This window comes from Cololabis saira, chromosome 4, assembly GCF_033807715.1.
Source record: "Cololabis saira isolate AMF1-May2022 chromosome 4, fColSai1.1, whole genome shotgun sequence".
Classification (NCBI taxonomy): domain Eukaryota; kingdom Metazoa; phylum Chordata; class Actinopteri; order Beloniformes; family Belonidae; genus Cololabis; species Cololabis saira.
In genome coordinates, this window is record NC_084590.1 from 19,427,951 (window position 1) to 19,453,760 (window position 25,810).

The 25,810-nt window shown below is 42.1% G+C and overlaps 1 protein-coding gene across 1 annotated transcript in view; it reads left to right on the plus strand.

Annotated features, from left to right (window-relative positions):
• pcp4b (Purkinje cell protein 4b) overlaps nucleotides 1-25,810 on the plus strand; it is a 45,796-nt gene that overhangs the window by 7,603 nt on the left and 12,383 nt on the right. Inside the window, exon 2 of the mRNA XM_061720265.1 lies at nucleotides 22,313-22,364. Coding sequence (XP_061576249.1) covers nucleotides 22,313-22,364 — 52 coding nt within the window. The remainder of the gene's footprint in view (nucleotides 1-22,312; nucleotides 22,365-25,810) is intronic.

Below are 25,810 nucleotides of genomic sequence, written 5' to 3' on the forward strand. Positions count from 1 at the left end.
AATCAGATGATAATCTGCAATGTTTTATTGAGGCGGCAAACCTGGATCTTGCATCTATTGTACTTCAGTCATTGATGATGTCTTCAGATTGGATTGTTTTATTTTATTCAAAAAGGTACAGTACGAAGCTTAATGCAATTAATCAATTATTTTAATGTCATCAGACAAAATGTAATACATTTTGCAGAGCAGTGTGATGTTTAATGTTTATTAAAACAGTGGCAGTAATCCACTGGTTTTCAATTTTGGTCATTACCAGGGATAGGTGTGAGGAATCAATCTGGATCTGAATTTCCCCTCTCCCCATTTATTATCTTTTAACATTACATCATCACCTCAAAGTTAAACAATTGCTTTCCATCCAATAAAAAAAAAAAGAAAATCAGGGAGGTGGGTTTACCATGTGGTGGCTTGAAATGCACTGTAACTGAGGATGGAAGTATCCACCATGCTGGTCGACCAGCAACTGGGACTGGGATGTCCCTGTATTCAAATATTAAGCAGCTTTAGAGCATGTACTGCTGGATTAGGAGACTTTGGGGGATTGTGTAGATCTATTGTCTCGCTGCCTTCAGACAATATTTTCGTATGATGTTCAGTTGTGAAATTGACATTGAAATATATTGGAAATAACTGACATTGTGGTATTTTATTTTTCTGGTATATGTTGTATTTTGCAGTACAAATAAATACACGTTATAAAAGATCTGTATTGAAAGAAATAATTATCTGTGTTACATGGGGCATGTGGAAGACCCAAATGCAAGAGACAATGGAGGAAGGAGTAACCCATACAAGTTCTTTCTACTAAAAAAGACAAACAAAACCACTGTCTGGGCAGGATAACCAAAAATCAACAACAAACACCAAAATCCCTGAATCACAACAACTGGAGTGAGCTTTGCTGCATATCGTTTCACTGAGTTTGTTCACGAAAAGCTATATCGCTCACCAAACTAGTTGTTTCCAGGTGAGTCCACAAGATTCTCATCATGAGACTTGTGGCCCGTGTGCTCTTATGTATTTCCCATTTAAATAACTTCATAATAACTTCTCTCTTCATCACTGAAATGCAAGTCATTAAATTCTCATTTATTCTGGAAGAGCAAACTATATGAATCCGTATCACTCAGTCAGTCATCTGCAAGTATGTGTTCATATTTTTATACTATCATTCTTCTTAAGCTTTATTTAAAACACCTTGTAATGCTTGTATATATCAAGTTGGCTACACTCATAAATTTGCTGTGAATTTGCAGTAGCTCGAAGAAAAAGCTTTAAAAGCATCATCTTGTTTTTGTTCAGTATGTAATTATTTATTTCCATTGTCATGTAAACACGCTAATCGTCTGTTTGTTATCCATGTGTTGATTGATATGAGGTGCAGTTTGCCTCATGAGTGTAATCAGCAAACAGTTTATCAACAAACACAATCATTGTCAACAGCAAAGAAGATATGAATAGCAATTTACTCAACAGCAACATCATAAATCACTGGGATCGGTGCAATGTGCAGTGAGGCTATTACACACTGGGAGCGACTGGGATAAAAAACTGTTTCTGCGATGCAGATATAGCTGTAGTAAGATAAGTATGTGGCCGTAAATTCACCAGCCGAGTGCACAGGGCTGATGGGCGTTTGTTCCTCACTTCCATCGACTTCATTTTGCGCGGCTGATACAAAGTAAAGTGAGTCGATAAAATAAATTGACATCTTTATTAAGCCTGTTGCTGTGGAAAGTGTTTACAGATGCTATTTTATCCCGTGGCTGATGGATAACTTACTGTTAGACTAAACTGCGTGCATGCAAAATAAAAATAACATTAATAAAAAAAATGCTTTTGGCCTGAAAATGTCATAAAAAAACTCTGGTGTATTATTTAACAAAGGTTGTGAAAGTTTAACAGTTTTCAGTATTTAAATGGTAGAATAATAGACTGTAATGTGATTTTGACAACCTTGAATAGTATTTCTGTACTCCAACTGAAATGATTGCTGTGTAAAAAAGGCTGAAGACATCGTTGCATCTAAGTTGTGTAAACCATAGATTTCGGCATTCTCAGCAGCATTGCAGCATGTGTGTATATATTTTAGACATTTATGAGCTCAGCGGGTGGGAAAAGCTAAATTAGCAGAGCGCAATTACTGCTGCAAACTGCAAATTTACCTCCCACAAAATCATTAAGGTATTGCACTCCAAAGATTTTAGGCTGAGGGACAGACTGCAGGGACCAAAGGGGTCTGAAAGCCAATCTAATAAGTATGCCTAAAAAATAGATTTGTAACAGCAGGGCCTTAACTTAGATACCTGGACAAATACTGACTGTGTTTATGTTCAGCTCCAACTGTTAGCCACACATTTTACTTTATTGTCCCCAAGGAGAAAAGGAAAAATAAAATAAGAAAGGAAAAAAAAACAGACTTCCCACTATAGTCTGTAACAGATGTGCCAGTCCACATTAAGGGACTTTATTCACAACAGCAGAGGGTTCATTTGGCTTCTGATCAGCTGTTCAGAAGAATCCAACAGATTGCTTTGTTTAATTGATAAACAATAGTGATGTTCAAACTTTCTCCTACTGCGCAATGATAATAAGCGGTGACGCCAAGAAGTTTTTCTCTGAATGAACAAGAGTTTAAGTTTCTTCTGACCATCTGAACATTTGTAAATATCGTATAGCCCTCATCCACCAGTATTTGTGTAGCGCAATGGTCTCTGCTTGATATGTTGATACTGATATTTATAGCAAAGCTGTAACTCTTCATCTAACTTACTGGGCCACTTACACTTTTGGATTTTGTGTGGCTAACTTTGCTTAATTTAACATAAAACAATCTAAATTGCAGAAGTTTGAGTTTAACCCACAGCTGCACCTGAAGTTGAGTATCTTTGCTGTGTCAAAACTGCAAACACAACCTGGCTGGAAACCAGGAGTGCTCCACGATGTCAACATTAACACAGCAGTCAGTACAGCATACATGAAATCAGTTGTTTTATGTATAAATTTGATTCAACATACACCAAAATATTTGTTTACTATAACACTTCAAGCACATCTACTGAATTAAATAGTAGAAAATAAATAAATAAGGGATATCGACTGAATTAGATGCTGAGTACAGAACTCCTCTGTTGAGGAGAGTCCAGGAAGCATCCTAGCCAGATGCTCAAACCACCTCGGCTTGCTCTTATCGATGTGGAGGAGCAGCGACTCTGCTCATGTCAGCTGTTGCTATCAGAGTACTCATTCATTATCGCAGATCAGATCTTTGGCCACAGTTTGTGACCACAGGTGAGGATAGAAAGCTAGGTCAGCTGGTATTGGCAGAGTGTGCAGAATCTGCATCACTGCAGCTGCTGCACTGGTCCATCTTCCGCTCCATTCTTCCCTCACTGGTGGGCAAAACCCCAGGATACTTTATCTTCTCCACTTGAGGCAGAAACTTCTAACCAGGAGAAGGTATCCCACCTTTTTACCATTGGAAAGCATGGTTTGAGATTTGGAGGTGCTGGTTCTCACACTCAGCACACTCAGCGTTTGCTCGGGCCTTAATAAGGGTAAACACAAGTGGTGCCCCGGTTTAAAAGTGCCATGGAAATCCCTTTTAGCTGAGGTATTACCATATTACCATTACAAGACTCAACTCCAAGCAAAATAGAACCCACTTTCCTCGTTATTTGTTGTTGGCGAGAGTCCACACATTTCTGCTATGTCAGCAAAAGAGGAACGAATCAATGCGTGCGTGAAGTATATATCGTTCAACTGTCAATTTTCTGACCACTTTGAGTGCACCATCTGGGTACTCACAGCGTACTTCGCAAACATAGATCGTCAAACTGAATGCATTTACCCACTTAAGTGTAAGTGCACAAAATCACGATTTAGAACATAGCCATAGAAACCTGTCCCTGCTGGTCTCATCCTTATCTAGTAAACGTTGCAAAACCCCTGTACACTTATCATGCGGTGATAAATTGTCATGAAGAAAAACAATGACGTGAGAAGACTTTGTTATTAAACCTCACTTGATTTACCATCCAAATTTCTAGCAAATTGCACCGTGGCTCTATCCCTCACTTACATAGGCATCTCTGATTGAAACAGAGTGGTACATTACAGGAAGAGTGATGAATTTCTGAATGATGGAACATCGTTGCGTTAACAGCTTCATTGAGCCATCAATGTTACGCATCTCATATCTGAAAAGGGTTTATATGAGGGTTTCTAGAAACGGCAGGAACAGTCTGCATTACTTTGCATCAGATAGTTTGGTGCTTTTCTGCAGCTTTTTGTTGTGTATGTTCTTCCCTCTTCCCTCTCAAACTGAAGAAGTTTTTAATCTTCTCTGATCTCTCAGGCCTACAGCTAACTCGTCTGAAAGAAGTAGCAGTTTGACTGCTTGAGCTGTATGTGGCCTACTTTTACTTTTTTAAATTCTTAATGTCCGCTGCGTGTGGAAGGGAACACTTGCACAGAACAAATTGCCAAGTCTCAAAATACCATCAGAGACAAAAAGCAGTCTATTTTCATTATGTTGGCAATTTCCCACCCCTCACTTTTATCCACCAGTTTGCTCTGGCTGTAATAACTAAGATACACACTTCAGAATGTGCAAAGCTAAGTTAAATCATTTGAGCCCATTCCTCACACTATTATCACATCAAATTATTTCCTTGGGAGATTATCCGGGGGATGTTTCTATCCAATGGCGTCTGGTGGGATAGCAAAAGCAGAGGACAGATTCATCATTTGACATAATTAGAGGTTTAATTTTAATTTGAACACCTTGCTCTTTTGAGTTCATTTGGAAAGCTACTCTCCTGCTGCCTGGCCCACAAAGGCCCGCTGGAGCGCTATCTGGGTCGCCTGGCTACATGGCGTTGCCACGTGGACCCCTCCCCTTCCAGCTGATTGACTCTTGGCTCTGATCGGAACGACGGAGTTGCCTGCCAACACATTGGTCCGCCTCTAAACAAGCCATTCTCTTAAGGTCTTAGATCCTCATCCCGGAAGGGTGATTGTTGTCAAGCCAGACGAAGTAGCTGAAGCCAAAACCTCAATTATACGCATGCCATGCTTATCATCCGTTAAAGAGCAAAGAAGCTTCTGGGATTCACACAGACTTTTTTTCTCATTGTCAATTAATCTGCCACAAATATAGAGATGCTTCATCTTCTACAAAACAAACAAGAGTGTGACGTGTGATTAAAATTTGTTAGAATTTCTTTTTCTTTTTCTATAGTGTCAACATTGATGATACACAACAAAGATCAAGGAGTAGTACTTAGTTCAGGGTGCCATAATATAATCTTGAAGAAAATTCATGATTCAGTTGGTGTATGATTTAGAAAAAGCAAATATAGCCTTGATATGAATCAATAAATATAATGGTGGTGCAGCAATTTAAACATCACATTACGTGGAGACGGAAAGTCAAGAAAAATGAATTACTTATATGCAGAGAAAAGTTTGGAGACTATGAAAACAACTCAGGCATGGTGAGCTACAAAGAACAAATCCCTGCAAACCGCCACCAAACATACCTTTAATGCCAGCGTTCACAGGTGCAGTGAGTCGAGAAAATGAAAACACTGACGCCAGAGCACTACATGAAGAATGTCACTGAAAGACCGTTGGGGACACGGAAGAGCTGAATGCCTCTGCCCACTTCACAAACAACGATCTCAAACAAACAAACACACACAAGAGTCTCCTCCAAAACTCCAGTTCCCTTCGTGCTTCAGATATTATTCTCTGAATTTCTGAAGTCATGTTTAGCTTCCATTTTCTGAGGAACTAAATCCTCTCACCACATACTTGACAAGGACTTTCACACTGAGGGATATATGTAATTGTGGATACCTCAAAGTTTCTATGTGGAACACACAGAATACACATATGATCATCTCAAAATATAAAACAACACGTTACACGAGCTGCTGGAAATTCAGACTTGCCAAGCACAGGTCCCAGACGCCCCACTGTCAATATACAGCATAATACTGTAACATAAGTATATCACTGATTTAACTTAGTAAGCAGCTTTCAACTTTTCATACTCTGTTTAAATGCATAATATTCCAACTAATCCTGACTACACTTAAGGGGTAAACCTGACTAGAGGCTGTTTTAAATGATAAATTCATAAGCGGGCAACGAGGGAAACAGTCCACAGCTCCCGCCAATGGCAATCCCGACGATATGATCAAAGCAGAAATGTTACACACATGATTTAGTGGAAAAGCAGCAGCACCCAAACTAAGAGCTAACAGAGTTTGCTCAGTGACCGCTTTAGGCTGACCACAACCCTCCTCTACGAGGGGAAAAAATCAACAAAAAGAAATGGTCTCAAAGAGTCACGCTGGTGTCTCTGTAGCGACAACTATTCTAACCTGCCTTTGTTCACGGTCACTGTTTCACTAGTCATTTGACATTTTTCAGGTGGGGGTCGGGACCCAGGCCATCTGGTACATTGAGAGAATGGTTAAATGGGTCAGCTCTGTCTTCACTGTTAGGGCACTAATGGCCCTTTTTGACTAGTACCTACTCAGCGCGCCCTGACTCGGGACAGCTCGTCATGCCTCGTACCGCCTCCGCCTGTTACGTTCCCATGGGCATAAGGAAATGAGGGGAGTAACACAGGTGGGAACCGAAGGATAAAATAGGAGGAGACCAATGTTTCACAAAGCCGTGGCGTATTTATTATGAACTAACAAACAAACAAAACGAAAACAACATAAAGCGGGCTCCCCCCCACGCAGGGAGCCGATCAGCCGGTCTGCGACCACGGCAGCCTGGAGAAACCTGCCACACATTAGGCTTCGTCACACACAAAGGCCCACACAGAGCCGGGAAATGCAGCTCTCCCCAGGTTTTTGTAGCTGGCCACGCCCAATCATGGCTGCTTGGCTGCAGGTGTGATCAATGAGTGGCAAGGCAGGGGGCAGGACCTGGGAAGAGGCAGAGCAGAGCAGAGCAACACAAACAGACACAGAGGCCACAGGGCCGTAACACACCCGCTTTGTCCTCGTTTGTTTTTCCACACCCAGGTGAGAAGTGGGCGAGTTGGGGTGAAGCTGCTGTGACGTACTCGATTGCGCAACGCTTTTGTTTGTGTCGGCGCTGATGAGAAAATCAGCTGGAGCCATGAGCGGCTGAGAGTAAAACAGAGCGCCTGGTAAATCTGTTCGTTCCTTATCGCCCGTTTACATCCTGTGGCAGGGTGGAGGAGCTGCAGCCACTCAGGCTGATTAGGGCACAGGTGGGCCCAATCAGCCTCTCCACTCTGCCAGCCTTCATAAGGCAGAGCTAGACTGGAGCTGCTGGTCGGAGGAGCTGCTGGTATGCTGCTGAGGAGCTGGGTGCTGCACGTGTGTTCTGTGTGTTGGGTGTTTGGCGAATAAAAGGGTCTGCACAAAACTCTGTGTCTCTCCATCCTGTCGGTCGGGCCCCCGTAGCACTCGCACTGCTACACTGGCGCCCAACGTGGGGCCTGACGGGCGGAGAGGCATGGAGCGGGCCCTGGACGCGCTCGCCCAGGCCATAGCGGACCTGGCCGCCCTGCGCCGGGACCAGGGCGGGCATCAGCTTGCGAGGCTGGAAGCGCTTGTGGCCGCGGAGCCGCGACCGACACCTGCGCCACGCCTGAGGCTCGCCCCAGCAGCGCGGGAGGGGCTGGCGGCGCCGCAGCTGAAAGGCCGGGAGGCAGAAGCTGCGGGCCGCCAAGCGACGGCTCCCGAGACGGTGGGACCCGCGGAGCAACCCACCCCGGCACCACGCCTGAGGTTCACCGCGGCAGCGCTGGCGGGGCTGCAGTCGACCGGCCGGGAGGCAGTGGCTGCAGGTCGCCAGGCGACGGCTCCTGGGACAGAGTCCGAGGTGGAGTCCGAGGTGGAGTCCGAGGTGGAGTCCGAGGTGGAGTCCGAGGTGGAGCAGGGCTGCGTCAAGGAGGAGGCGGTCCTGGACGCACCAGTTTCGGAGCGGGGCCGCGTCACGGAGGACGCCGTCCTGGAGGCGGACCAGCGGCCGGGGCGGGGCCACATCACGGAGGAGGGGGTGGTCCTGGACGCACCGTCTGGCCATGGGCCACCATCGGCCCGGTCCCGAGAGCGGCGTTCTCGGCGGTCGGCCCGGCGCCGAGGACGACCCCCCGACCGTTCCCGCTGGTCGGCCGGACGCCGAGGTCGGCCTCCCGAAGGGTCCGGGCCTGGAAGGCCCGGGGCGCAGTCGGCGGTTCCGGGCTTCCTCTCCCGCTCCGAGGGGGCGGGGGGGGGGAGTAGGCTCGGCCGGACGGACCCCGGCTCGAGTTTGGCGTTGGGGGTGTGTGGCAGGGTGGAGGAGCTGCAGCCACTCAGGCTGATTAGGGCACAGGTGGGCCCAATCAGCCTCTCCACTCTGCCAGCCTTCATAAGGCAGAGCTAGACTGGAGCTGCTGGTCGGAGGAGCTGCTGGTATGCTGCTGAGGAGCTGGGTGCTGCACGTGTGTTCTGTGTGTTGGGTGTTTGGCGAATAAAAGGGTCTGCACAAAACTCTGTGTCTCTCCATCCTGTCGGTCGGGCCCCCGTAGCACTCGCACTGCTACACATCCCTTTTTAATTCTCTCGTCAGCCACCAGGTTTATGAACATCTGCACCTCAGAGTTGGATCACCAAACAGACGTTTGTGCTGTATAATAAAATCGCCGCGAGTCGTTCTCGCTCTGACTCCCGCTTCCTGATTCAAACGTCTGACGGCCCCGCCCCCCGACCAATCGGTGGCGTGGAGGGTGATGACGTCAGATCCAGGGCCGACTCAGCACGCTCAGAACCTCGGCAGAATACTTACAGAAAAAGTATCTACTCTGCACGCCTCTACCCGTCTCGGCCCGTAGTGAAAAAGCGCAAGACGGGGGCGTGGCGATTGGAAGCGCGCAGAGTAGGTACTAGTGGAAAAGGGCCATTTGAGGCCGTTTTCCCTGTCAGCTGTAAATAAGATACTAACATATTTGACCTCTTCAGGAGTGTCTGTTTAAGCTTATTCCTGCAGAGTAAGAGTTTTGAAAGGATGTCAAACCAAAGCTGTGAATTGATAAAAATCATATGCTCATTTAGACCTTCAAATCACACGGCTTTCATGCGAACACAAGCGTTACTTTTATTATTGTTTAAGTGGAAAATAGATAATGAAAATTAGCATGTTCCATTAAAGTTTTGGGACATAATATAATATAACACAAACCTGTTATTGAACTCAGGGATCTCCTTTTCGGCTTAGCTTAGTCCTGCTTTAATCATTGCAAAGCACATGTCTCAGGAAATCTTTTAATGGATCATTAAATTGTACAGCAGATAGGATCATGAAAATATAATTTAAGGGCTATGTTGTAATGTCTATTATGTCCTTATCCTTAGTGGAGTTACAATGCAGCTGCTGCATTAAGGCATAAAATGTCTTCAACATAAAACGCCTACTTTAACCTACCGGACTATTAGCTATTGCTGCTACTCTCTAAGGAGGTCACTTTGGAAAGAGTGCAGTTTATATTTCTTTCTTTGTACTAAAAAGCAGCCAACCTTCTGATTATATGGCCAATGCAGGTAAAGAATGGTTTTATTAAAACCACATTAGTATGAATGTAACCCTAAAGAACAACACTTTCTACCCATGAGTGAGTCTCTCTATACTGTATATCCTGAAGGCCTCACTAGAACGGGGCCCTCCGGATTTACTGTCATTCCAACACCCAATATTGGTGCAAGAGATATTGTACTGAAAACTAATTTCCTTAAACTAACAGTAGGTAATAACACAATTGACTGGGGAAAATACATGATTTTAATATTCTAAATGTCATTGAATAGACTCACGAGGAAAATCCAACTAGACGATTGGTTCCACCACAAAATAATTGCTGTGATCATTCAGTGTCAGACGCTAGTTTTTAATGTAAATGTCAAGTGCATCTCTGGGCTGGTAGATGGAACACAATTCAAGCCTAATAGATTCTTCTTTGTTACTCACAAATGTTTTTCTTTATGTTGTAATTTCTATGGTCAAACTTCTGTATTTCCAGCCAAAATGAGTCCTTTGGAAACTAAAATTTTCATGGTTATGACTGTACTGATCCCAGCGCTGCACAGCACGAGTTAGAACCCACCCACTACCTCTTCACTCTCAACTAGAGATCCGCTGGCTGCCCAACAAAGGAAAGAAAATCTAAAAAATCCGCAGTGGGGAGTTATTGACCCTGCACTGATCTGGCGCTGCTTCAGTATGCCCTATAGCCCTTATGACAGTACGGTTTATGTAACTGCCAGTGGAGTTTATACAGATGAGTGGTCTGCAACATACAACCCTGCAAACTCACTCTCACACATGATATTCATAGTAAAGAGTACACGCAGACTCCCACTCCCACTGCCTGCAGAGTGAGGATGAAGATAGGCAGAAGGAGAGGAGGGGAAACAGCAGAGCAGCATCCTCCGTATACTTAAAATACTCTTCAAGATGCGCTTCACACGTAACATGACTGTTTCACTGTCCTGAAAAATAGGCATCACTGCATGCTGCTCCAAACCAGTGCGCTAAGTCAGTGTTGATATGTTTACATGCAAACAGATATTTGATTAGCATAGTTACTTTGTACTTTGTACATATGTGTCTAAATACAAAATTAACTGTATTTAAAGAGAAAATGTTAAAAAAAAGACAATAAAACAACATCCATTGACACTGTTCAATATGGTCCATCCAGACACCAGACTGTTTTGATTTACAGATAATGGATACAGATAATGGATTTGTATGACTATTTTTATCAAATTAAATTTTTGTCCGTAAGATTTCTTAAAATAGTTGCATATTGCTTAAAGGAAATTAAATTGTTACGTATTTCAAGTGTAGTTGTCTAAGTGTTTAGAGAGGGTGTTTGTTTCTTTTGGTTTTGTGCTTTTGTTTGTCTGCATCTGGCCCTGCAGTGACGGTCAGGCAACCTGTCCAGGATGTACTCCTGCCTTTTGCCTGAAGAGACCTGGCTCTAGGCTCTAGTGGACCCGTGTGACCCTGAACAGGAAGAAGCAGGCATAGATAATAGCTAGATGGGTGAATGGATGGTTTGAAGCTATTGTGATCACCCTCTTCCATCGTCACTATGTTCCAAGTGGACCTATCTGTGAGGAAACCCAAACACAGTTTTCTTAAATCTGCAGTGTGCAAATGAGTGCTGACCCAATTTAAAACTGCTGTTTTGCTCTTATGGGAAATTAACAAACTTTCCTCTTTGGCTGTTTCACCTTGGTTACCACCAAGATTTGACTTTTTGTTGATCATAAATTTCAAACAAAATTAACCCAATTTCCCTTACCATGTGTCTAATCTCTCCCCTTTTTATGAGATGAAAATTGTGCCATTAGTATCATTGACTGACCACCTTCCTTATTTGACGGAAAACGTAAAAGTGTCCCACTTCTGCTACATTAACAAGATGAAGGCAGCTGAGGGTGTGAAGTTTTCAGCATTCCACTCTCCATTTTCTGATGTTTTAAGTGTTTAATCTGGCTACTTGTAGTATACTGTGCAACGGCTTTTCACTGTGAATCCACTTTGGTCTCAAAATATGAAGCATAAGAGCACAGGTGTGCAATGTGGTTTTGGCTTATGACACAATTAAAGTAAAGAGTCATAACGTTGTTACACAGACCTTTGTTACCGTTGAATTGAGCCAGACTGGTTTCCAGTACCTACGTTAATGAAAAATGAAGATTTATTCGCACCTTTAAATGTCAAACTCCCACGTATGAACGCAAACTGTAGTATAAACTCATTGACTTACATCTACTTTCCTTCAAATGTGGCACAGTTTCAGCTTGAAAAATTATTCTTATTTTGTTCTTTAATGAATATGAAGTGGGTGGTGGGATGGTTAGCACGGTTGCCTTGACAGCCAAAAGTTTCCCCGTTCAAATCTCAGCTGGGGTCTTTTTGTGGTTAGTTTCCATGTACCCCCCTGGCTGTGAGGGCTTTCCTTTGGTTGACTATTCTGGTTGACAGAATAGTTGGAATGGCGATACATCCAGGAAGTACCCCGCCTCTTGCCTGAAACTCTCAGCAAATATGGAAGATGAATGGATGAGTGAACAGGAAGTTTGACATCCAAAAAATCGGAAGTTTAAGTAGTTTTCTTTCAGAAGATTGCAAAAAAAGTCGGGTGCTAGTGTCTGATTGCCTGCAGGGCACATAGACTCTGGCCCAGAATGAAGAAAGTAAAGACTAAGTCTCAGCAGAAAGAAAAAAGGGGATGGTGTTTGTTGGATTCTCTCTGAAAACCTTGCTTTCTTCAGTCTGTACGCCGATGAACGCTTCATCACAGATGGAACATATTTGCATTTCTCTGATGTGTAATGTCTTTTCAGTGAAGTGCACACTGGATCTTCTGTTACTCCGGTTGACTCAGCCTGTGTTTGAAAGGACTGTGTGTCTTTATTCTCATCTGTGCCGTTTTCCCCTTATCGTACAGCTAATTGAAAGCCTAGATGAAAAAAGAAAAAATCTGTTGCAGTCACTGTGGAGTTTTTTCTGTACTCTTCACTTAGGAGTGCGTTGTTAACCCAAAGGCAAAAAACTCATCAAAACAATGTTTGCTGACCTTGTGTATATCTGGCCCTGCTAACGATTAATGAGAAGCTCTACATGTATTTATCTGCTCTTCATCTCTCTCTTCAGCATCACACAATTAAATGGCTTTTTTTCTCGGCTTGATTGATTGAGTCTACTTGTTTGTCTTCCTCGCAGTCTGGGACCCGGTGTGTCTGTGCATATGATGTGATGTGTCTACAGGTGCTCGCTAGAGTGACCATAGGTAGGTTGATCTGCAGAGTGAGGATAGCCCCTCACCCCCTTAGTAATCTCACTCATCAAGCCACTGTTATTGCAACTTGGCTCCGATCCAGAGCTGCTCAGCCGGAACGGTTCGTCTGCTCTCCTCTGCCCTCGGGAGGGTGATAGCTCCTCATCACCTCCGTGCTGAGCTGAGCTCACTCGCCATGAACCAAAGGACCTCAAGGCCCATCTTGACTCTTAGCCAAGTTGTATCCTGTTTAACCCACATTGAGAGCATAACATAGTTATTTTTGGGGGCATCTGTGCTCCAGAGGCTAAAGAGACAGCTGGAACCCAAAGGTTGTTAGTTTGTAGGCCAGTGCAGTCAAAACCTTGTGACAGGAAATTTGACCGTCTTTGGCTATGCCTAAAAGAGTGAATATGCGACTGTTTTATAAACCAGTTCAAATATATGTTACTGAGCAACTTGTGGACATTGGATTCTTTAATAATGAACAGAGTTCTGACTTATTGATCATAATGACTGACTCAGTGAGACCAGATGACTGACAATACCTCAGCTGTAAAATCCACTATGACGCCTGTCTGAAAGCTTACTGGCAGACTGCAAAGATCAAACAGACAGATTTGAACAAGATGTTAGGAGCGGTGGAGGAAGCAGAGTGGCTACACCCTAAGAGAAGATGAACGGGCAGGGAGAGTGGAGAGGAGGGAGTCTGAGGAAGATCTGAGTGTGCGAGATGGCGCGTAAGATAGCAAAAGGTATGAACGAAGGAGCTAGATAGTGGAGGCCTTTGAAGGCAAGTAGCGGAATTTTGAAATCCAACCAGAAGCCAATGAAACTGCTTGAGGATGAGTGTGATGCGTTCGGAAGCAGAAGTTCTGGAGCGATACAAGCAGCTCAAATCTGAGAGAGCTATAACTTATGTAGGGACTTGTGTGGTAAACCAACAGGAAGAGAAATACAGCAATCAATGCAGGATGAGACTTGGGCACTCTTTCACTCTTTCTGGTGGGACACCCTTTGGTTTTAAGAAAATCTGCCCCCCCTCACAAAAAAAAGAAAAACAACAAAAAACAGACACACATATTTTGTTTTCAAACTCCATTACAGTTTATTTCACATCTCACCAACTTCTTTTAAACAATTGAACAATTGAAATTAAAATCCTCTAAACCACAGGTTGCAATAAAATAAACTACAACTTATTTTAAACAACAAAACATACCATACTTACCATGTAATTATAGCAAGTGTAAATGTTTTATTTACTGTGAAACAGTACTCTTTGCTGTCAGTGTAAATATGTTCAGTGTAACAGGTTTCTTCTTTTTTTTTTTTTTTTTACTGTGTAACAATGTTTCATTCCTATCATACATTGTTCAAAAAATGTGTCTTTGCAAAATGTGCTTAAAAACAAGAACGACTCTCCGTCAAACAAGCCTCGTCAAAAACCTGTCCTTTATGCTCAGAAAGGGATTCGAGCGTCTCTTGGGGCCCTGAGCAAAAATTCACAGGGGGCCCCTCCAACTAATTAATCAACCTCATACAGTAAATAATCTCACACTAATGAAAAATATGAAAAATGTAACATTTCCTAAAAATAGTGTACATGTGTATTATTTCAAAATAAGATATAACCACCACTGGCACACAACGCTCATTATTTCCATCCATGCACCAAAATCTCTTGCCAATTACTTCTATAACTTAGCTTCTTAGCTTGACAGTTCAGTTTAATTGGACACATACAGTATTTGATTTGATAGCTGTAGAATGAGATTTGTCCAAGATAGTTATTTCATTTTCAGCCTGCTAGATGAGTAAACAAGTTGATTGCACTGATCTTTAATGTGACACTCAACATTAGCAGGACAGGCTCTGAGCTAAATTAGCTTATGTATTATCTGCACCACTCACTACTCTTGACGCTTTTTTGATCCTCCTGTTTTTTTACTTTTATTTCTCAATACCAGATGGATAGCTTCTCTTCATTTTGATAAACCCGCTCTCACCAGGTTTGTTTACATGAGACGCAGCAGGAGCCGAGGTACAAGAAGGGCCTCTTTAGGGAGTTTTCTGCAGGTCATTAAAAATTCTCCTCAGTGTCACTGCCCTGTTGCGATTCAATGGTGGTTAGCCCTTAAAGACCCCCTTCTGACTCATGGTCCCAAGCATTTGCCTGGTATACCTGAAGACCGGTTTTGAAGCCCGTTTTCCTACGTACGGAACGCAGCCATCTTCATTGGGAACCTCACCCACTGCATGTCAATCAAAGTTAGCTTATCTCCCAAATCCTTTAGCCAAACCCTGGCGACATATCGGCAGAGCTGCCATCAGTCATGTACAGCAGGATATACTATTTAACATTTTGACTTTAAATCAAATATGACCATTGCGTGAACAAGTGATCATTATGGACCAGGAAGTGATAGCTGCTAGCAATTTGCTGAGGCCACTGCCAATCAATCATCTTAGAAATACATTTATTGCTTGATATAAACTCTCTTCGTGTGGTTCACCCCTCTCTGATTTTTCATGGGTGTGAAATCAAATGACTGAGACCAAAACGGTTTGATTGAACCAGGCTGTAAATATGTTTATTTGTGCTCTAATTTTAATAAAACTCAATGTGGAAGTAGGATGGGGAGCACTTCACCCCCCCGCAGTGGCTCTGCACCCTCCACTTTGGGAACCACTGGACTAGGGCATGAACAAGAACTGCAGTGCTGTTGGGTGTGAGTGATGAACGGAGGCGGCTGATGTTTCGTAGGTGGAAGTATTCAGATCGTGTAACATTATTAATGTGAGAAGTGAAAGACAGAGTGCTGTCAAGGATGTCTCCTAGACTGTTAACATGAGGGGAGGGAAGGATTAAAGAGAGTGGATTTTAGAAGAATTTCTGTCTCAACACTGTTCAATTTGAAAAAGTTGATTGATAAAGTTGATTATTGATGTATGTAGATCATTTCCATATATGTGCAGAGAACCCAAGGTCTCCTTCTCAGAGGAAATACATTGTTTTCATGCTTGTTCTTATCATGTTAGCCTGCTTGCAAGTGCAGACATTTGCGAATGGTTGGGGGGCAAAAGAGAAAGAAGAAGCTCAACTTGCATATAAAATAGTTTTATTTTTATCAAGCACTTTCAAATTAAAGTGGAAGCTAACGATGCTTGCTGCTAGACTTTTGAGATCTGATATTCTCTTTTAATTTTTTTGAATTTTTTGGTTAAGCTGACGTTGTCATGCATTTTAACTTTTTCATGCCAGTTAATCAAATTATAGGCTGAGAGGAAATGTTTCACTGATATAAAAGCAATTGCAATTGGTCATGTTTGAACAAATCTGCAACATTACATCAACATTAAAGCTCCAGAAGCATACACCAATGCAAATGAGGTGGATGCAGTTTCATCATGCAGAAAGTTACTGTTGTGCATTACGCACTGTAGAGGTGTGACGGCAAACTTTTAGGAGTCACGATGTGAAGGAGCAGCTAGAGATAGTCTGTCATGGCAAAATGCTGCTGGAAAGACTTGGATACTGTCTTTGAACTGGGATTAGTGGCAGGGAAAAACAAAGCAATGCACTTATCTGGTTGTGATATTCCATTGGAGCTGCAGGCAGGCTGGAGGAGAACTCAACTCTGCGACTATAATGTGAAATAACACACAGCAAAGTGATAAGTTGTCTCCTTTCATGGTTTTCCTAACAGACAAATGAAGAGATTGAACAAGTATTGTTCTGATGACATGACATGTAAACATCACCTACTGTGTCTCATGTATCTCAAACACTTCAAGTAAGGAGTTTTCTTAACTCCTTTTTTTTTCTGTCAGAGATTTTTTCCCCCCAAAAGGCACAGTTGTCGTGTTCTGAGTTAGCGGGGATGCTTCAAGCCCCTCTCCTCACACATGCCTCTCCGCAGCATCAAAGCGCCGCTCACACTGTTTGAAATTCATTGAAAGCATCAGATTAATAATGCAGAGAAGAGCTCAGAAAAGAGGACACATAACATGATGCCTGCTCGACTCCTCAGCTATTAAAAGCATGGAAACCTTTTCTGACATGACCAAATGGGAAACCTTTGAACAGGCGAGGGAATAGCTGTGAAAAGGCTGCAATGAAAGTAACTGGAGCTAAATCCCCCAGGTAGTAGACAAATATACAGTACCTAAATGAAAGAATTTCCTCACACTCGTGTTCCCTTTGAGAAGTAGCTGGAACAAGCAATATGTAATAGTTGTTGAAAAACAGTGCTGTAATAAGTCAATACAACGTTAGTATTTGCATCGTTCTCTTTGCTGACATTTTTTTCAGCTGTTGCGGTGTGTACCAAACCACAAATGGACACTTTATCAGCACATGATGCAGATCTAGTAATTAGGCAGGTTTAGTAATTAGGGCCTGAGCACTGACAATGCGAAGGCCCTATTGTATCTGTAGAAATCTTTCTCATTTTCCTTGTTTTTTTTTGTTGTTTTTTTTTCTCTCGACGAAATGAGGGTCTTTTTGCCCCCCTAAACGTGTCCCAAAAGTCACCAAATTTTGCACGCAAGCCAGGCCTGGCGAAAAATTTGATATTTAATGGTTTGCATTAATGAGCGTGGCCTAATGGCTCAACAGCGCCCCCTAGAAAACTTTGTGCCTCAAGCCCCACAATACGGTTTGACGTACATGCACGGAAATCGGTACACACCTGTATCATGTCGCAACTTAAAGAAAAGTCTCTTGGCACCATGGCCGAAACCAAACAGGAAGGATGGGTGGTGTCATCGGACTTCGTTTTGAGTCCTTGACCTTTATTGGTGGAAATTGCACGCGCGAGGGCCCATTCATCGCTGCTTGCAGCTTTAATTAGGACCCAAGCACTTACAGTGCGAAGGCCCTATTGTATCTTTAGGAATTTTTTTTTCCTCGTTTTTATTTATTTTTTTCTCGTTTTTATTTTTCAGACGAAATGAGGGCCTTTTTGCCCCCTTAAACGTGCCCCAAAAGTCACCAAATTTTGCACGCAAGCCAAGCCTGGCGAAAAATTTGATATTTAATGGTTTGCATTAATGAGCGTGGCCTAATGGCTCAACAGCGCCCCCTAGAAAACTTTGTGCCTCAAGCCCCACAATACGGTTTAATGTGCACAAAAATCGGTACACACCTGTATCATGTCGCAACTTAAAGAAAAGTCTCTTGGCGCCACGGCCAAAACAAAATAAGAAGTCGGCCATTTTCAATTAATCGTGTAATTTTGCTGCAATTTATGCCATTTCTTCGGTCGCTTCTTCGCACGAACCGTAACTTGCACCCAGGTGTGTTATACATCAAAATGTGCGTCTCGATCCTGCGACAACGTGCATTACTTTTCTCAGTTAAAAGCGTTACCGTGGCGATGATAGACGCCAAAAAGCGCGCCCCCCCCTTCATCTGATTGGTCCATATTTGATAGTTCCTACTTTCTGCCATAACCTTTGAATGGTTTGACATAAAGACTCGTGGGTGGTGTCATCCACTAAATGTCCAGGCCTGAAGACATCTACATGCAAGTCATACAAGCGCTTCCACTGCAGCACGCCTGAACATGCACAAGAGTGCGGGGGCCCGTTCATCGCACAATTAATTTTGTAATTTTAAGGAAATGGCCAGTTAAGTAAATTATGTAACTATTTCTTTACAGCCTAAAGGCATTTTAAGGTCTGATGATGTATGGCTCCTGTTGTTACAAATCCAACAGAAGAAATGCAAGTCTGGAAATATTCCTGCTTTTTAATCATGGTAGTAGTCGTGTTGTTGATCTGATCACATGTCACGACATGAAAACTTGCTCAGGGTTCTTGTCCAGAACGTCACAAAAGCTACCCTTTATCCCTTTTACATCCCTTTTCAACACACAGTGTTGACATTCTGACATTATTTTAATACTAACTAAACAGTTTCTAGCATTCAAACCTAACGCAGTGACAAGTGAGATGGAGTCCTACAGCAAAAAATAAAAAATCTCTTCCCACAATGCAGACATTCAATCTTGTTACCACAGTGTTTGCTCTGGTGGCAAAACTTTGAAGAAGAAAAAACTAAATCCTAACTGCAACAGAGAAACATTTTTGTATATTATCGACAGAAAATTTGTTTCATTACCCTGGTGTTATAGAAAATCAGACACAAGCTTCACTACAAGCCCCATCTGAGACATAATGGTCTCTGACTTTGCATTTACTGTTTGCCATTTTCCATGTTGATTTCATTGTATCTCCTCCACCAGCTACTACGAACAATATATTTCCAGCAGCAGCCGTGACTCTTGACATCGTTGGTTTTTATTGGTTTGGTCTATGAGGCTGCAGCATACATTAGAAGGCAGCCACACTGACCAGATGTACAGTATTTGCAGCCTAAACCTCCCACCCAGCACTGTTCTCCCTCCCCCACCAGCCCAGAAGAGGCGGTCAAACACTTGCTTCTGGTCGTTCATCTTCCTTGTGCCAATATAACACATCTTCACTGCAGAGGGTATATATTGATCCTGCTCTGCTGTCTTCATCCTCCTCCTCCCCCTCCTCTTCCTCCTCCTCCTCCTCATTTTCCTTACTACACAGGGAAAAACCAACATCATAGCTTCTCCCCAGACTATATGGAGACATTAGCAGAGATGTTATCCGCCCGCATGTTCACGATAAGGTTGCTTGTAATTCATGCATTCATTTTAAAGGAGATTGGTTTGGCCAAGCTCAAACTGACTCATTCTGATCGCACCGGGTATCTGAGGTTTCAGATGGAAATTACATAGGAAATCACACAGCAATATTCATTTTTAATTAAAGCATTTGGCCAGTTTCTGGGGGTTTTTGGTTGGGGGCATTTCCTCCACAGTTTGTACTTTATAAAATAAATGGGTATTTTTTGGAGCAGTGAATGTTATAACTTCAAAGGTCTCTGCACTAATTTGATTGTGATTGTGCAGATAAATGGGCCACCGAAGCACTCCCAAACAGTGGCTTAGGATAGGAACTGAAATAGATAATATTGAATTAATTAGCTTGGGCTGATATGGATGAACAGCAACAAGAGGATCATTTGATACCATCGCTGCATTGATTTTATAGACAATGGTGAATGTTGTCCATGCTAAATATTGTATTTTCTTCAATACTCAAATTGGTCTAGTGTTTCTGCTCTAGATTGGTTGAGATGTTCTACCCTTAAAGTGCCATATACTATATATACTACAGGATTTTTAAAAATCGATCCGGATAGCCTAAAAAGCTCTCAAAAGTATCCTCATTCAACAGCCTTTCATTAAAAATCTTCACACTTTTGTTCACGAGGAATGTTTGTCATGAAATCGACTTAATCTAACCAGCGTGATGTTGGTTCTAGAGGAAATAACTACTGCACACAAGCAGACCTCAAGTACAAACCTTGGTTACTGCCTGCTGTGTGGAGTTGGCATGTTTGGTTGTTTGGTGAGTCCTAAAATGCTCTGTGCCCTTGTCTGTTTGCCCTCCATTGGGGAACTTCTGTGGGCTAGAAACCTGTCCAGTGTGTGCCCTGTGTCTTGCTTGACTGGGCTCCGTTGTCCTGCAGCACTGAATGGGGGCAAAGCAGATTTAGCGATAGGTGAATGGATAAATCGATACTGGGGCTCTAAAGAGAGATTGTGCAGTTTGGCATTTTGGTGAATATACTTGTTCTTATACTCTTATACACAAAGCCTGAGTGGATGAAACTATCTCTTTCAACTCAAACATAAACAGAATGTTAAATAACTCTTCATGACAACTCTCCCCAGTGCTTCTTAGATACTGTGGTTTCAAAGATAATTGTGTAACTCATCAAGTCAATACTTTCACTTTACTTTTTTTCCTCAGTCATTTTATATTCCTCCCTCCTTTTGGCTCTGCTGCATATTTAAAGTTGTACTGTAGTATTGTGCGTTTCTGTACTCCCTCTTCATGCCCGTACGGCTCTGGGCACCTGTCTAAATACTAACAACTTTACCAAACAGATGTATAATAGTTTTCTTTTCTCCTCAAACAAACTTTTATATTTATGCATCAAAAGTATCACTGGAAAATTATTTTTTCCAGTAGAGGTAAGAAAGTAATTTAAACCATAAATTCAGCTTATTCATATTTCACCAGAAATGTAAGCTTACACATACACCAAATTGTATGTCACAACAAACGATATTGGGAACAACCTACATTAAAACAATAAAACAGCCAGCCCAGGTTTTTATTTCTCTGGAGATCAGCTTCCCATTTGCAGTTTAATAAGAGGAAAGCGAGTGTGGTTGGAATGCAGCAATAATAAATGGCTGTGGGACAACCAGAGCTGACATTTAGATAAATGTTGCTGCATTAAAATGCAAAGGTACAATGATTATGTTTGAGTCTGTTAAGAGTGGCCGTATACCATTATGCAGCACCACACCTGCAAAGTCATTTGTTGTACAGCAGAGTAAACACACCACCTGCCTGGGTCCTCCAGACAGCAGAGCCAACAAGTTTGTTCCTTTTGTACAGTCATGCAGTTTTCTTGATTACAACCTTCCGTCCATCCATTTTAACACCTCATTATCTTGTAATGGGAAGGGAATTGAAACGAGTGTAATTAATATTATCTGACAAGGTAAAAACAGCATTTATATTCATTTATATTCAGTACAAGTGCACATACGGTTTTAAATGCGCCTCCTCATGCATTAGAAATGAGTAAGAATGATGTATGTCTGCAATAAATGGTTTTAATAGCATAAAATGTTATGCCACAGTGAATTGTCAATTAAATATCATAAATGAAAAAAGGTGTTTTCATGGGACCTCAGTAACTGCTTTAATTTGCTTAATATTTATTTAGAAAAATCGGAAACATACAAACATACAACCGTGAATAATGTTTGAAAACATTTAACTTTTTTTATAAATACTCAGTTACTCTATGCAAACGTCAGTTAAATCTATGCAAACGTCAGTTACTCTATGCAAACATCAGCTACGTCTATGCAGCGCCCACAGCGTCCCCGGCAGGAATTGAACCCAGGACCTTCCAACTGTGAGACTTCTTGCTGTGAGACGGGTGTACTACACTTTTTTATTATGTAACATCTTAACCATTTTATAAGAATAAAAAAATATCTGTACATACAGTAGAAGAAGAAACAGATCATTTGCTCTGGTTCATGTCAGTCCTGGCGTGTCTGGAAACAGCGATACCTCAGGTACTGTGTCACTCCAGATCATGCTTTATGTTTATGGAGACATTTTTACTGTCATGGGACCTTCAGCCTGCAGCCTGAGTGGTATGTGGAGGCTAAAGTGACCATGCTAGCGCAGACTCCTGTAGATGTCAGGGCATTATTACTGAAGCGCACAAAAGCAGTGGCATTTGAATTACTGATGACAAACTCCTGAGTTGTTGTACAAAAATCATGTGATTTTAGTAGTTATTTGAACAAGAAAATATGCAAATTCTTCTGTTTTGTTTTTGCATTGTAGAGACAAGGATCTGGAGCAACTGCTGGCAACAACAAGACCTCTGCGGAACAAGGTAAAAACGGTAGTCACGTGTAACATTTATTTCTAATATTTTCATTTTCTCCCTCTTCTACAACACTGAGAAAGATTTTTATGGGTAATCTTTGGGGGGACAGAGTGAAGAGAATGAATGAAACAAGGGTTAAGTATATCAGTTTACCATACACAACATCTGATGTGTGTGTGTGAAGAGTTTTAAGAAACAAGTTAAATTAGTAGGTTTGAAGTACACATATCCAAGCCCCAAGTCACAACCTTCAAGAGTCTGAAGTCGTATCTTTGTCTAAGGCCCCATTCTCCCGGGATTAAAATGATCTGGGGACCTGCGATAATTTGTAATAATCACGAGGAGATATGGGATTTTAATCCTGTCTGAATGTGCCATGTCTGTGATTTGTAATGTATAAATTACGATCCAGATCACCTACCCTATTTCAGCAAACACAGAGATCATTTTAATCTCGTCCAAATGCACATGTCAGTTATTTCCCGCCATAATTTTGGCAATTGCGATCCATAGAGTGATAGTATATTACAACTTCAACCTGTATCAGTCTATATTGTGTGATGATCTGATATTTTTAGATGATAAACCAAATCAACAATGTAAGCTTCACACAGAGACTTTTGAAAAAAGGGCAGTTTTTCAAAACGCGTGTACTTGTGTTCCTGGGAACGGAGAAACGACGATGAGATGAAGATGCGTGAAGACACGCTGCATCACTCAGTAAAAATGTCTTATCTTTCATCAATCTCAAGGCCTCCTTGACAGCTCAAAACCTTTAGGGCTTTTCGAAAGCTCTGGTAATGCTTACCGTTAATACTGTTCCCATGGCAGCTTGAAATATAGGCCAATACACCATTCTCCAATTTTGTCACTTCTCAAAATTTGACATGTAGTCACTGAAATCTAATTATTGACTGTCTGAATATGCTTTAAAATCAACATTCAAATAACAGCAGGACATCACAGGTAGGGTCTTTATTTGCAAGATGAGTAACTGGGGAGACAAGGAGATCCACAAGCTCCTCAGTCTTGGAGCTGAGGATGCCATAAACCGCAACCACCAAAGACACTCATCCCGATGTTCATCCATCTTCATTTTCAAAATTACACCTGTCTGACGGCGCATTTCATCCTGCAGATGTTGGGATAATACATCATTCTACACGCCTGCACAGGTGATGTTTTGTTCTGCGGATATAAAGCTTTATTGTGAGAGAAAAAATCTTTTTATCTTTTTTATCTCGTGGAAAATGCTTCCAGACTCACCTTCCCTCCCCTCAACTTACCTTCAGACCTGAGGTGACAAATAACACACCTTGCGTGTTAAACACGCACTCATCATCCAGCGATCCCGGGATTCAATCTAAAAACGCCTTATGTCTGTAAATTATGGTAAAACAGAGTGTTATGTGCAACAAAGGGAGTTATTGTTCAGTTATTAAAGAGTTATTAATAATTGTCTTATGATAGATAATGCCCGACGAGGTGTACATTATCAGAAATATATGGACGACGCGGGGGTGTGCCTCTGCGAAGAGCATTATCCCGCTTATACCACGGTCACTTACCAAAAAACATAAATATTAAATCAGTTATTCATGCTTTAATGTGTTTTCAGTTGAAATCATTAGTTTTATAACAAGCCACAGTGGAGCGGCTGAGCGGACTATTTTATCTCTCGTCCGCAGCCGTTGGAACCTTGTATTTTTTAACAGTAGCACCTGAGGGTCTGACTAATACCTGGAACAATCACTACCATCCCATAAGGTCCTTATGCAATGGACACAGTGTTGACTTCTCCAGTAACTAGGACGGACCAGAGATACGACTTAGCAACAGGAGATCAGTAACAAACAGTAAATAGCCTATATTTGTTTCAAAGAATCAAAGTCCACAGATAGTTTCCTAAATCGTTTTATTAAGCTACAAATATTATCAATCATTCAAATAAATAAACGTAACAAGACGGTCGGCTATCCCAAAGTAGAAACTACTTAAAATTAAATGCTACATTTCCATTAATTGTGAAATTGGAAAGAGATACTGGCATGTCCATCATCGTTGCATTTGATGGAGGAATATTTAATGTCTGTGGGTGGCGATCCTCGCCGCAGCTTCCCGGAGCATTGTACTGTCCTGTACTGATGGAGCCCAGTAAGCCTGCAGGCTGCTCTCACAGCGATGACCCGTCACCGACATGATCTAGCCAGTTTACAGTTTACAAAATCACTCATGTCGCCGTCCTGTGGTTGCCACCTGGCAGTTGATCCAGCGCAATGATATTAAAGTTATCAGGCAATTTGACCGAACTTATTTTCTAGGTGTCGGTTATAACTTATAACCTCCACCTGCCAGCCAATCAGGTTCGAGTATTCACACAGACCGTGGTATAATAATAATGAATGAGTTGAAAACACCTTCTCTAAGGTATATTCCGTCAGTTTAAGAAAAAGACCTGAAGTAATGTCATCATCATTACCTGCTGCATCATGTCTCAAAGTTTCTGCAGTCATGGAGCCCCAACTACTTTACATAGAGCAACCTTATAGCACTACCAATACTCCTGCGACAGTAACGTTTTTTTTTCAAGTTGTGCTTCATCAACCCAACATTGAATCGACAGTCCACAGTGATTGCGGAATTATTCTATTCGGATTTAAAATCTGAATAAACCAGCCACTTACTTCGGAATTAAGTCTAATTCAGAATGGCCCTTTTCATTCAGAAATAGGTGTTTACATGGTAATTTTAACTCATTTTAAATCGGATTTAATTTTAATTCTGAATTAAAGCTGCAAGCAGCGATGAACGGGCCCTCGCACCCTTGTGCACGTTCAGGCGTGCTGCAGTGGAAGCGCTTGTATGACTTGCATGTAGATGTCTTCAGACCTGGACATTTAGCGGATGACACCACCCAGGATTCTCTATGTCAAACCATTCAAAAGTTATGGCAGAAAGTAGGAACTATCAGATATCGAGCAATCAGATGAAGGGGCGGGGCTAATTTTCACCAATTAAGGTGAAGGAGTCAAAACCGAGTCCGATGACACCACCCACGACTCTTTATGTCATACCATTCAAAAGTTATGCCAGAAAATAGGGACTATCAAATATGGACCAATCAGAAGAAGGGGGGGCGCGCTTTTTGGCGCCTATCGTCGCCACGGTAACGCTTTTGACTGAGAAAACTAATGCCCGTCATCGCAGGATCGAGACGCACATTTTCATTCAAGATTCAAGACAACTTTATTTATCCCTTGAAGGGCAATTTGATTAGGCAGCTCGCGCCCAAACACACACATAACAAACACATAACACATTCAATAGAAACACAGAGAAAGTTGGCAGCTGTGTGCAAAATCTGCAATTTGTTGCATTAAAAAGTACTGATACCAATAAATTAAAAACAGTCTATACAAACACCGGATGATATAATTCCTAGAAGGTACACA